Raw genomic sequence first — 14255 nt, forward strand, 5'->3', positions numbered from 1 at the left:
TTTACATTGGAAGTGAAGCACTATTAATTGTTTAGATGTCCTAATACATGCTACATCAAGTAACATTCGTACTAAAACACACACTATCCATAATATCGATAAAATCTAATATTAATCAAGAGAAACAATATTAACATAGCATCGTTAGTTCTAACCGGATGTTACTTGATTATATTTTTGAAAAGCCAAAAATTTACCCAAATCCTTCTCTAAATTCTCTCGGTTCATGATAATTTGTATATTATTTCTTGATTCTGTATCTAGCTTAACCAAGACCCAAGCCCGAACTATAAAAAACAGTTATATTTGCATCTAATTGTTCATTTAATTAGCACTTGGGATTTTATAATATTTATGTATTGATTATTTTTATTTTTATATTTTCTCATTCTACAATAAAATATGTACTTTTCTTTAAAATATGATGGTGGTTAATTTATTCGAGAGCCTTCATTTGTTTTCCACATTTTATTTTAATTGCTAGCATAATTAATACTTTTCTTTATTTTTTTAATTTTTAATAATACATTTTAGATGTCAAAAGTTCAATCTTAAGTTTAAATTTATATCTTATCTTTTTGTAATTTAATACTAATTTTTATCTCCTAATGAGGATAGATGATTACAAGATCACTACTCATCTAACGTTATATATGAAGACTAAAACAACTGCATTCCAACGAAGCACAGATGTTGGCTCACCAGTCTAAATATTTCCTCATTATTTATCTTTTCTTTTTTAAAACTAAAATTTTATTGCTTATCACTTTTTCACTCTCCACGACTGGGATACAATTGGGTCGGAACAAGCTAGCTCGAGCGGACTCAAATTCTCGACTCTCATAATTGGATCCCTTAGTTGATCCATTTATCTAATGAGTATGTTTTTTTTTTTTTTAAGGTAAAACAGTCGCTCTCGTTAATCTGATATGAGTACAATCAACTAAGGGCTTGTTTGATTTGCGGGAAAAAATGAGAGAAAAGTGTGGTTAACGGGAAAGTAATAAGATGCTTCTTGTTTGGTTGAAGTTTTCAAAGAAGAGAGAAGGAAAAGTTGTATTCCCATGGGAATATGATTCCCACATTTCATGGAAAAGTTTTTCCTATGAGAAACATGGAAAAGTTACTTTCCAATAAGGCGGGAACTACTCAATTTTTACTTTTTTCCAAAAAATCCATTCAGCATTAAAGAAGCATTAAAGAGGCATTAAAAACTTAATTTTTATTAAGGGTATAATAGGAATTATACATAACTTTCCTAGGAAAGTGGATGGCCAACTAAACATAAGCACTTTGTCATTTTCCTATGGTCAACCAAACATGCCAAAAATACTTTCCTATGTATCCTCTTTTTAGGAATTTGTTTTCCATAAATCATATTTATAGGAGGAAAAATGCTTTCTGCGAACCAAACGAGCCCTAAGTCAAGATACAAAACGTAGCCTAAAAAAAGGATACAATATCTGCCGATATCTATGAGACCTCTTCGGAATGATGAGCATAAAAAGAGGCAATTCAGTCGACCACTCATGTTCAGGACTCATCATGGTTTCTTGGCCTAGGTTAGGGTAATAGGTTAGGGTCCGTTGTTACCTGCACGATACGTGGTACCGCTGTTATGCAATTTGTTCATGGTCTGGCTCCAGATTGGAATCCAAACTTCACTCGAACCCAACCCCACCGACATCCCTATTTATAAGGCTTATCGGACCTCAACATGAGCGGATCCGGCGCTGTCTTTGATCGAATTCCGGCGAGAGGTGGCTTTCCAATAGGAGGCTGGTCCTCGCAGCGCACCATCGAATACGAGGAACGCCGGGAGAGAAGCCAGAAGGAGAGCACGGGAGGAAGTGAGGCGAAGGGGAGAGATCGAAGGATAGAGAGCGGAGAGGAGGCGGTGGCCTCGTCGTGTTGGTTCAATCTCAGCGGCAGCGACGTCGCCGGCGGAGACGAAGATGAAGACGACAAAGGGAGGGAGGGCCATGAACCCTACCGACGCATATCGAAAGGAGCTCCGAAAGAAGGAGCTCAAAAGGGTATGTAAAAGAAATAATTTCTTCTCATCCCTATTCCCTCCGTTTCTCTAGGGTTTCTTTTCTGATGTTATTATTGGACGATTTCTCCTGTTTCCTGAATCGGTTTGATGGGATGCTGCTATATTTGGTCTCTTCCTTCCATTCCCTATTATATCTTTGATGGATTGAGTTCTCTGCTAAAATCTCGTATGATCGGTTTTTGTTGCTCATGAGAATATATCTTCTTGAAACATGGCCATAAAAGATTGGATTTTTTGGAAGATATAATAAATTTGATCTTTTTCTCATCTTAATACAACTAATGCATCTGTTACTGTTTTATTTGTTTTCACTTTTATTGGATAAAATCGAGCATCTGTAGTATGTGGTGCCTGAAAAAAAAACCAGGGCCAATCTCATGCCATGTTTATCAGAAAAGATTATGATATACGATGAAGAACTACAGCAGCTAAAATTGCACGCAGAGCAAGTACTTGATAAAGTTCCCTATTTTTTAAGGGAAAGTAGGATGTGCTTGGGGTTTTCTAAAGAGGCAACATGGTTGTGGTTTTGATGTTTCTGCTTTATTAAATGTTTGAGACATAATTTGTTCTTACTTTTATTTTAATAAGCCAAATTCAGCTGAAGTAATCTCAAAGATAGTGAAATTAAGGCTGTCAGTATGGGTACGGACACAGGTACTTCAGTTTTTTAAAGTTTATTCTCTCTTTTTTCTCCGCTGATGGGGCATGATGTAGCAACCTGGATTTCCTACGCAAACTGTTCGCATATAGTCATCATTATCCCAAGGGCTTGGGCCCTAAAAGACACATTATCGGAATTTAGCACAAATCTGCAATACCAGATTTAATCAACTAGCTTTAGTTATATTACTCTGTATTTGCCCATGTAGGATCCTTAGATACCTCTTTCTCTGTCTGTGTTGTGCATTGTTTTTGTTGCTTATTTTCATCTACTATGCTAATTGTTAGGGGCAGTTCCTTCATTTTAATTATAACTTATTCAAGTATATTCGCAGTATATGCGCTTCACAACTGATTTGACCTTATTCTTGATGCTCTTGTAGACCTTTTTCTGGGGTCTCTCAGATATTTCAGACACATATACCTGCTTGATGGCACTTTTCTGCTCTGGATAAGATATTTCATTCTATACGAATTCTTGATTTTTTTTTTTTGATATTATTGTACAAGATCTTTTTTGACTTTTATTCAAGGCTTTTGCAACAATCTATTAGGTGTATTATGTCTTTTATAAGATTGATGCTTTGATACATGCCACTGATGGCATTGCTTTCTCTAAAGGTTCTGGCACATTGATATGTGGATTATAGTTATGAAATTTCATCGCTTGTGCTAAGGGTCCTTTAATGAAATCTTTATTTTTTTTTCACTTTTCAATAATATGCACGTAAATGCATATGAGGCAAAGAACTGCATGAGAAACTTCATTTATCTCTTACTAGCAAAAAATGCTTCAGATTAATAGTTTGTAGACTTATTTTTTTATATTTTTTGAAAATATATCAAACGAAACACTTTTTGTGCAAAACTGTCTAAACTCTAAAGACTTTTAATTTACTGAATATTTTAGTTTCCTTGGGTATATTGCTCTTTATTATGGCTAATATATTTTTTTATTGATGTAGAGAACATGATAATAATCATGATTTATTAATTAATCAGAAGTACTCAGTAGGTTGCAAAATATGCCTACCTTTTGTCTAATTGTACGGATAGTTGTTCAATGTCGCAAACCTTGACACTCCTAAATATTGTTTGATATCGTTGTTAACTGTTCTGATTGAAACCTTTCAATATTGTGGCCCCTAATTCAGTAATTTCTGTGTTCATTTTAATGGCTAAAGCCATGTGTTAAATACCATGTCTTTATGACTGAATCATGGTTAGTTTAACAGGCTATGTTTCTTTTTTTTAAAAAAAAAATGTAATCCCTGTTTCAGAACAAAAAAGAAAGGAAGAAGGTGCGAGAGGTTGGGATCTTGAAGAAAGATCCTGATGCCATCAGGGAGCAGATCAAGAAGTTAGAAATGATGAGTAAGTGATTTAGACATTGTATTCTTCCAAGCAGATTCTTTCAAATGTTTAGTAGGATTATTAACTTTGTAGTTCTGAATACTTTTTGACTTATTTGATTTTACTTGTAGAAATTCATCTTATCATCTGTCATTGGTTTAATTAGTCAGAAGTGAATTACTTGCAAACGCCAACTCGGAAATTAATCAATAAAGATCATCCTCTCTTGTCTTGTTTATGTATTTCTAATCGAATAATGATTTAATTGGTGGTAATATAGATGCTTGTTTCTTCATCAAAGAACTGGTAAACTTGTGTTTTATGATGTTGGCTCATTTCCGAATTGGTATTCTTCTTATATCAGGCGCCCTTGATGTCTGCAAGGCAATTGATCTAATCTGTCTGTGGAACAAACTTATTAGTAATACTTTCATTAGTTTGGTGTAGTGGTCACCTATGAACATGGAAATTTGCCTGCATTATTTTTCTCTGAGTGGGGACAGTCAAGAGCTCATTAACTTGTGGATATGATATACATTCATAATTTCATATGTTGATGACAATGGCCTTGTCTGGTCAAATAATTTCTTTCCTTTTCCAGAATCTTAACCTTTCCTTCTGCTGTAATCATATTCTCTAGGTTTTCTGATTGCTGAATTTTTAATTTACATGATTTTTGAGAGAGCTTGAAAAGTAAAAGTAAGGTTCATGAACTAAGATTAGCAAAGAAGAAAAGATCAATATTTTGGATTGCTGAATAGAATGTCTATTTTTTCCATTTCACTGCAAGATGTTTAAATATAATAGGATGGAAAATAAGGATTTAACTAGAACAATTCATGGATTAGTTGTGGTTAAATTTGAGTGACTAGTTGGTGGTGGACTCTTCATGCAACATATTGCTGGGGCTCCTGGTTATTGCAACAACTAGCCAAAGGTTGCAGCAGCACCTAATGGAGCAAGGGTCAAAAGTGCTGATGCCGAGATGGTTTCTACAATATATTCATATTTATACTTCTTATATTAATATTGATGCCAACTTTTACAATCATACATCATGGAAAATTCATGGATATATTCAAAATGAAGCTGTGTATTTTGCATTGCTATCCTTTGCTCTAGTAGATTCACTGCTTCAAGGAGGCTTAAAAACTGTGGTCAATTTGAATGTCTGTCCTTATGCAAGTCATTTACAGACATTATACTATTAATTATAAATGAGAAATCATCTATAAACTAATATCTATCTTTACTTAAATTTTATTTATTTGCGTATATTTTATATTAAGTTCTTTAAATATGCTGTAAACGGTGTTCATATTCTTACTTGTGTCCCAAATTTTGGAGTAGGTTTATTCAGTTTCTTGTGTCTTTACCAGTTTTTGTTGGTATTTACAGAAGGATAGAAAATATGGCCACTTGAAATGTTGGATTGTTAACATGGATGAATGATGATTCTGTTAACAAATATTGATACCTATACTTGCCGTTGATTGATGCAGAAGCAGATGGTGCTCTAGACAAGGCGAGAAAACATAAGAAGAGACAGCTTGAAGACACACTTAACCTAGTTTTGAAGAAAAGGAAGGTAATTCTTTTATTTTATTCTTGTCCTTTTAATCATTCACTGCTTCTTACATTGTATATTTTTGAGTATTTATTGCTGTATTTTGAAGGTAAAAATCTTTGAAGGCCCCTTAAGATTTTGGTAAATTTTTGGAAATGTGTTTTGTAGAAGTGACTAATGCCAATTCTCATTTTTCATTATTAATCGTTGTTTCCTGATTCAAATAGTTCTAGTTCCCATGTCTAAAAAGGTTTTGAAGTCCATCTTTAAGAACCTAGGCATATGAGGGCTAGTTTGGAATGAATTTCCTTGGGGTACAACTCATCGCGCTTTGACATGCATTGTGCATGCATTTGAAGCCTATGGTATGATGGATAAGCATTATCTACATTCTAAAATCTAAATGACATGTATGATTTTAAACAGTTACTCAGTTTTTATGCTTAATGTTTAGTTGCACAGATATTCTGATACTGCTGGTGTGGTGGTTTATGGCGATTATGCATGCTCACCATAGGGTGTCTTAACGCACATATAGATATTCCTAACTAGTGTCACATATAGATATTCCTAACTCGTGTCGCTCTGATGTTTTGAATGAACAATTGCTGTTTCAATCAAACAACTCTCTCATCTTTTCTTTGAAGTAATTGCATGGGGTCCAGTCAGATGAAAAGCAAGGTTGTTTAAGAACAAAGGTTACCAAACTTTTCTCTATTAGTAATAACAATCAAAGATTGCCGGAAGAATGACCTTCCAGATCTGTGCAGTTAAATTTTAAAGAGTTTGAGTTTGTTTTGTAAAATCTGATTGATGCACTCCAGGCCTTGCCGGCTTTTCCTATAATATTATTGGTCTCGCTTGGGGTCTTCTATTTTGTTCATGACTTATGTGGGAAAGGAAAAGGCATTAGTGGAGACATTAGTGGAGACGTTGCACACATAAACTGAACCACTTTGGATATCTTTTGTCATAAGTTCAGTACAGGTAATGATTCCTTTTTCTTTTTGATTTCTGTTTTATCTTTCTAAATAGATTTATTAGTGGTACAACCAAGGTTTGCTGAACCGGCCCGTACCGGCTAGTTCAACATGTACCGTACCAGGACCGACCCCCACTGGTACGGTACAACCACATAAAACGGTTCAGGGCCGGTACCGAGCGGGGAAGAAGAAGGAAGAGAAAGAGGAGAAGAGGAAAAAAGAAGAGGAAGAGGAGGAAGAAGAAGAGGAGAAGAAGAAGACGGTTCAACGTACCTTGAGCCAACCCCCTCCCGAGCACCTTGACGCGCGCGCAGCCCTCCCAACGGTTCCTTCCTTGCTCGCGGGAGAAGGGGGGAAAGAGAGGAGAAGAGAGGAGGAGAGAGGGGAAGAAAGAAGAGGAGAGGGTTCGGGGAGGAGGAAGAAGAAGGGAAGGAAAAAAAGAAAAGAAAAGAAAAAATCTTTCCGCACGCGGGCAGCGCGCCCGTGCGCCCGCGAGCGGGGAATTGCTCGTCCCGCGCGCGATTCCACGTGCAGGAATCTGTGGCTAAAACGCGTCCGCGCGCGCACGTCATCCTTTTTTTTTTTTGGTTCCAGTTCGGCATCGGTTCCAACCGGTACCAGAGCCCACAGGTGCACCGGTTCGGTCGGCTCGGCGGACACTGGGTACAACGATGTCTATTACGAGAAATTTAGGCTTTCTAGAACCACTTTGAAGTTATTATTTTGTATTGTATTTAAAGGCTGTGAAATGGGTTATTCCGTACTGATGGGAGTGACTAGAGTTTTGGTTCTTCTATTATTGAAAATCCTTATTGGTAGGACTTAACTACTGGAGAATCTTATTAATTGGTAAATACCTAACTTCTTGATGCTGAATTAAGTTTAAGAGAGGAGTACCTTGAAATTGAATTATGTCATCGATCATATTGGTCAGAGATGTTATAATTCAACAAGATGACTAGGAAAATCTTGTGGATCAAATTTTATTTACTCTTTTGCATAAATTTCTGAAATCATGTTTGTTTGTGATGCCAATGAATGTTTTTCTGCAACTTTGGTGCTCAACCTTCTTTCATGAGAGTTAGTTTCTCTACACTGGAACATATCTTAGTATTTTTTTTTGTTGCAGTGGTTTGAAGTGTACCTTTGCTAGTTTTGAATTCAACTGTGATCGCCATGTTCGATGAGATGGATCATTGGATGGCGCGTGCTTTCATATTGAGATTGCAAATTCAATCAAATCACTTACCACGTGCAGAAATTTCCATTTCATGATATTAAATTGGAAAAAAGAGGAAAGCTGGATGGACAATCTCGACAATTAATCAACTATCAGTGCATGTTGGAATATACAAGGTTGTGTGCCTATGTTTCAATCTTAAGGGTTATAGCTTAATCAACTATCAGTGCATGTTGGAAAAAAGAGAAATTTCCATTTCATGGGTTAAAGCTTAATCCAGCTACCATACCAACTTGTAACTATTGTGCTCCTACATTAAGGGTCCTGCCCTACATATAAGGTTGTGTGCCTATGTTTTTCCTTTTAAAGGGTGTTCCTTGTTGGCTATCTGGTGGTCTAGCCAGCTTATATAGCTTTCTTTTCTTTTTAAAGGGTGTTCCTTGTTTGCTATCTTATAGCTTTTTTCCTTCTCATCCCAGAACCCTTCCTTCCCCTCAATGCCTTACATCTTTGACTGTAGGAGTGTTCCCTGCTTGCTATCTGATAGTCTGGCCAGCTTTCGTAGCTTTCCTCATAGAGGAGAGGCTTTCGCTTTACTTGTAGTCTGGCCAGCTTTTGTAGCTTTCCTTATAGAGGAGAGGCTTTCGCTTTGCTTGTAGTCTTGGATTTTGGTGTTGTATCCTTTGCTTGCTTGCTGGAACAGATTACTCCCTGGGGCCCAAAAAGGGGGAATGAAATTTCAATCAGGTGAACATGATCAGCAGAGGATTGATCGGCGACTCCAGAAAGATGATTATTGAGACTCAACAGCTCGAATAGGATCCCACAAAGAATAGAAGGGATTTAGATGTTCGGTTGACTCAGAGGAAAAGCCCACTTAGGCAGAATTAAGACATTATGATCTACATATATTAAGGGAATGTAAACCAACACTAATCTTGAAAGCATGGAGAAATTTTGTACGTGGTACATTCTATGATCTACCTTTATTGCACAAACTACTTTATTGCTTTTTACAGTGAAACACATGTAGAAAAGCATCTCTACCACATCTTTTACCTCAAATAATCTCTTGATATGAGACAAAATGCTAACATTCCAGATTGTTTCCATGAAAATCTTGTACCCTAGCCAACTTTGGGAAGACTTTTGTTATGCCTATGTCTCTTCACTACACATCACTCTTGATCTTTTGTCTCCATGTCAATTTTATGCCCCATGCCCACCTCGAACACCTACACTCTACAATCCTTCCAAATGATAATCTATAAACCACTTTTCTTCATATCTGAATTTTATGTTGCTGCACCTGCTTATACTACCTTTATTTGAACAACTTCAATCCTATATGTTGTTGTTTATAGCTGTTAGATTGGTACTATACCATACCGGCGTCGAACCGATATGCTATATCGTACTACACCGATACTCCGTACGCCGAACCTAGGCGTACCACACCGCGTACCAAGACTGTAATAGGATAATATCAGTACGGATCCAGTATTGGGATGGCAAACCTTGCACTACCCTTATCAATCTTGGCCTTGACTCTGGTCTACTCTATCTCATTTTGTTCATTGTCTTTTCCATATTCATACATAAATCTAGTTCCATTTTCTTCTAACAATCCTTTTTCCTTATAATGGATGTCTGGAGCTTTAATTCTTCTTGGATGGAAAATTGAAGCTTACATTGACTACCAAAATTTTGGAGATGGGGATTGCCAAATGGGAATCTAAATTTTTGGATATGATCTACAAGGTCTAAATGCCTACCTGTGATTGACATGAGTGTGGCAAGCAGCACCTTCATCCTTTCTTAAGGGTAATTATTTTAATTTTTTTAGAACAAAAGAAAATAACTTATATTGGTTATTTGTTAAACTTTGAAGTCTTAGTTTTCAGTAAACCTGGTTCTTTCTGTAATGTAGATATGACAGCATACTGGCAAATGGTGCAGCCTTTGATGCAAATAAATGTCTAACAATGTTTACATATCTTTATTCAAAGGGTAAATTTTGTTATTTTTTATGTTGGATGTTTTTTCTGTGTTCCCCAGCGTGTGTGTTTCTGTAATCATTCTTTACATATATGCATCTGCATGATTAGGTTACCAGGTTGGTGGCTACATGTGTCGGTGGCTATGTGCGCACATGGCTGGTTATTTGATATCAATTCAAACAAGGCAATGGTGGGTGCATTTCTGAAACAAAAAGGTGGATATCTTCAGTAAGAATCGCATGGTTTTCAATTAAAGGAAGATATAGACCAAAAGATTATTGTGTTTTGGAGACACGGGAGAAAGGGCTTTCATTAACATTAATATTTTGGTCAGATGGGAATCAGATCTGGTTTAAATTATTGAAAACTGGAAGCTAGACTAGGAAAAAGTAGATGACCATGTTACTGGACCTAGTAAGATGGATAACATGACTAAATATTATACTAAGCAGGAAATGAGTCAAGTTGAAACCAACTTTATTATCTTTATTACCCTTGTGTCATCACAACTCTTATAAATTTCTGTAAACATCTGATAATGATTCTCTACATTGCTGAATTTGTTCACATCCTCTCCTTACCTTATCTTTGAACAGGAGTATGAAGAGAAAATGCTTGAAAAAGGAGAGGCACCAGTAATGTTCAGGTGATGTTTATTTCATGAATTTGATCTACTTTTTCGTATAATATGGCAGTCTGTTAATGTTTCTTTTGCATGTTTTACTTTGTTACCAGCCATTTGGGTCCCCCTCGAAGACGAACAACTGCAGAAGAAGAGGAAAGATCTAAACATCCAAAGCCTGAGGTATGTATCTGAATATGAGTTATATTACTGCTAAAATTTATACCTGGATGCATCTAATTCAGCTTATGGATGCAGGACTCAGTTTACTATCATCCTACATTAAACCCAACAGGGGCACCACCTCCTGGAAAACCTCCCATGTATAAGTCTTCTATAGGTTTGTTGTTCTCATCCTATTTCCCGATTTATATTTTATCGATCGCACAATTTTTCTGTTCTAATTGCTTTTTTCTGACTAATATGCTGCAGGACCCAGGATACCATTGCCAACTTCGAGTGGTGCAGCATCAACATCAAAGTCAGAGTCAGAAGAAGCAACTCTGTCTGTACCTCCTCCCCCTCCACCCCCACCACCCCCCTTGCCAGCCTCTGGTGAAATGACTTCTGTTGATGAATCTGCTGTACCTGCATCTATACCTTTGCCGCCCCCACCACCAGTCCCACCCAAGCCAATGGCTGATTCAAAAGCATCATTACCTCCTCCCCCACCACCTCCAGGACCGCCACCCAAAGAACCAGTTGCAGCTCAGACATCGCTGCCTCCACCCCCACCCCCACCACTCCAGCAGCCTTCCCATCTTCCTCCACCAGGTACAAATGGAAGAGAATTTGATAATAGCAAAAATGCAGCAACAGAGCGCATAAGTCTCAAAGAATCTGATCAGGTATTTCTTTAACATCAGTTGGTTACTGTGGTTGTTCAGAGTTGTATCTTATCACTCTATTCATTAGTTCATAGTTTTTCACTTATGTTTTCTTGTACCTTATACTATAGAGCTTTCTTGTATCTTATACTATGTAAAAAATATTTCTTCTAGCAGTGTTTCAGGTTTCTTTGCCCATATGCCTCCCATTGCAAGTGTATCTCATGCACTGACCATAAGATGTTTTTGAAAATATTTTCCTTATATTTCTTTGATCATGTCTTTGATCATTTGGAGGAGCTATGACTCTGTTGTCTGTCTGCCTTTCCTTCTTTTTAGAAAAAAGTTGATTTACTTATTTTTTTGAAATTTTGCAAGATATTATGTTTTGGGGACATTTTCTGTTGGTTTTTTATGATTTGCTCTGATAAATATTTAATGCCAATTATTAAGAAAGCCCTTTGAGAATTCTAAAGTTCCATATCTGATCCAGCAGGATTTTCAAAACATATAATCCTATTTCCTAAACTTTACCTAAACTGGAATGTCTGAAGAGTATCTCTTTTGCAGGCGACAGCTGTGCTCCCTCCGCCTCCGCCACCACCTGGGCTACCAACAAAATCTGCAAATAGCCAGTCTGATGCCACAGCATCTGAATCTAGTGCAAATATCGCTTCAATCTCGAATGACAATTCTAAGATGGCACCATTGCTGCCACCACCTCCAAGGCAACCACCCCCAATGCCTCACAGACTTCCTTTGATCCACCCTTTACAACACGATGTGATGCCTCCAGGTGTTGCACGCTTCCCCCCACCTCCACCAGAAATCAGGCCTCCATTGATGGTTCCTGGAGTTCCTAACAGACCTGCTCCTCCGGGCATGGTTCCACCACAAATTCCTAGGCCACCTTTTGCTGCACCCCCCGGACCACCTGGAGTTCTGAGGCCTCCAGTTCCTCCAGGTCTTCCTCCTACTCAAGATGATGATCTTGCTGCCTTGAAGCCCGCTCCACCTCAGAAGCCATCATATGTCAAATCAGCTGCATCTACTGTTGTTAGGAGACCACTAGCTCAGCACACCCCAGAACTAACAGCTATGGTATGTTTTAACCATTCTGCTAATTATTTGCCGTGCATTACATGTAACATTTCCTTTGTATTGGAAATATTGCATTTTTTTCATAATCTGTTGAATCCTATGCTGTTGTTTTATTATACTCAGTCAATCAAAATCACCCCTGCTTGGGGTAAACTGAAACCATGTTGTGTGATCTGGATTCCATGAGTTGGTTTGTTCCAGTCCTGTCATCAAGATGACTTAGAAATATCTTTTGGTGATGCAAGTCCAGTCTCCTTGGATATCCCTTGGTGATATAAGTCATGTTTCCCTTAGATAAGTTCTGTAATTGAGGAGAGAAGAAACACTACTCTATCATGTTAGTTGAAATGCTGTGTCATGTTGTTTGAAGAGGTATTACAGAACCAATGATTTTAGAATTTCCAAATCAGAGTAAAATCATCATCCTTCAAAATGCTTTTGCTTAGGTGTTGTAGAGACAGTACTATAGTTGATGATGTCTTGATTTCACTTTCGTTATCTGGATTATTGGAGCATTTGGCATTCTTTCAGTAAATCTGTCAAGTCTAAGTTCGAGTTTTCCTCTGTATTCCGGTTGCCTTTTGTTTGATGTATTTACTGAGAAAAATATGTTTTCAAATGCTTTATCAAGGAAGAGTTGAATACCATGACGGGCCAGAGCTAGAATCTTGGCGATATTAACGTACCTTGTTTTTCTCTCTCTTTAGTTTACCATGACGTGCCAGTTTTAGTTCTGTTTGCCTCTAGCGATCACATCCACCCTTGCTCATGCTGTATAACCAATGTTTCTTTGGGGGTTCTGGACAGGTTCCTGCATCAGTGCGTGTGAGAAGACAGACTGCTCTTCCAAAACCAAAACCAAAACCACAGCTCTCAACAGCAGCTACAGCTCCCAGGCCTTCAGCCCCCACAGCCATTGGGAAGTCAGAGACAGCGGCTGCCTCATCAGCACCAAAGGCACAGAGCATTGATGACTCATATATGGCCTTCTTGGAGGACATGAAAGCCCTGGGTGCCCTGGATGGTTAGGCTTAGTGATGAGATGGCAGTATGAAGGCTAACAAACTCCTGTCTGATCAGCAAATATTCAGGCCCTTGTTAATGATTGGCGCTCTGTGCCTGGTGAAAATTCTATTTGATTATTTTCATGGCCTTTTTTATGGCCCTTCTCTGGAATCACTTTCACTACAACCAGGAACCAGCCTCTGGAATTTTCAACACTGATGTTCTCTCTTTGGGATTAAATGGACGAGTAAATATGAGGCAAAGTCTTCTTGTTTCATGCACAAAAACATATGATGTTTCGATAGTTCGTGCTGTAACGAGATTGTTCTACATATGTTTTATGTTGTGACACAGTGAACCATTATTAGAATTATCACTGGATTCAGGGACCATTTTATTTGTTCTTGAAGGACATGAGCAGAACAGGCTAATCAATCAAAAGCTAGTTGAATCTTTACAGAGCCCCAAATTCAGATTTTATAATCTGCCACAACAATGATGAAAACCCAGTTTTCCACAGCGCCTGATTTGAACCAGTGAATGAAACAGTTGCCTCCAGCATCTTCCTCTGTTAAAAAGGTTTCATATCAGATGCATGGCTTTCTAAGACTTTGAGATTTGCCAAAACATTATGTAAGTTTTAGGCTTTCGTGACACAGCTCCTGACAAAGTGCTAGGCCACAGATGTAAGCCATTGCGATCATATGGAGCTTAATTGTTCAGACTACAATGCATCAAGTGATTCTGTATCTGGTGGCTATGATCGAAGTCATCATAATACCCTCCCAATTTGGAAGTTCTTCCCCACTGGAGGAATATTTGTGTGTTGCATATTAAAAAAGGACTTTCGATTTAGCGTTGTAATTAGGCGACCAGTGGAATGCTTGAAATCAAGAAA

At 37.7% G+C, this 14255-nt stretch overlaps 1 protein-coding gene across 10 annotated transcripts; it reads left to right on the forward strand.

The window, feature by feature from the left end:
- The first annotated feature begins 1529 nt into the window (after positions 1-1529).
- Positions 1530-13826, forward strand: LOC103712058 (protein EARLY FLOWERING 5-like). 10 transcript variants are annotated; one of them, XM_089925174.1, is made up of 10 exons: positions 1722-2036; positions 4000-4093; positions 5575-5660; positions 9911-10017; positions 10399-10448; positions 10538-10607; positions 10683-10764; positions 10857-11272; positions 11822-12352; positions 13160-13826. In XM_089925174.1, exons 5-10 carry the CDS (start codon positions 10414-10416, stop codon positions 13379-13381), a joined length of 1356 nt encoding a protein of 451 aa, XP_089781300.1. In that variant the 5' UTR covers positions 1722-2036; positions 4000-4093; positions 5575-5660; positions 9911-10017; positions 10399-10413; the 3' UTR covers positions 13382-13826. The 10 variants fall into 10 exon arrangements, with proteins under 10 accessions (XP_008796661.4, XP_089781300.1, XP_088559986.2 ...); XM_088703860.2 differs by having other exon boundaries at positions 1724-2036; positions 9919-10017; XM_008798439.6 differs by lacking the exon at positions 9911-10017 and having other exon boundaries at positions 1530-2036; positions 13160-13749.
- The last annotated feature ends 429 nt before the right edge of the window (positions 13827-14255 follow it).

This window comes from Phoenix dactylifera, chromosome 9 (assembly GCF_051530095.1).
Source record: "Phoenix dactylifera cultivar Ajwa chromosome 9, Ajwa_hap1_PhDact_Kaust_v1.1, whole genome shotgun sequence".
In the NCBI taxonomy this organism is placed as follows: domain Eukaryota; kingdom Viridiplantae; phylum Streptophyta; class Magnoliopsida; order Arecales; family Arecaceae; genus Phoenix; species Phoenix dactylifera.

Bases quoted from the DNA above. Each gene is read 5' to 3' on its own strand.
- LOC103712058 (XM_008798439.6), top strand. From the start codon at position 1,956: ATGAAGACGACAAAGGGAGGGAGGGCCATGAACCCTACCGACGCATAT. The intron at 2,037-3,999 runs GTATGTAAAAGA...TCCCTGTTTCAG, and splicing joins GAAAGAAGGAGCTCAAAAGG to AACAAAAAAGAAAGGAAGAA. The intron at 10,449-10,537 runs GTGATGTTTATT...CTTTGTTACCAG, and splicing joins GAGGCACCAGTAATGTTCAG to CCATTTGGGTCCCCCTCGAA.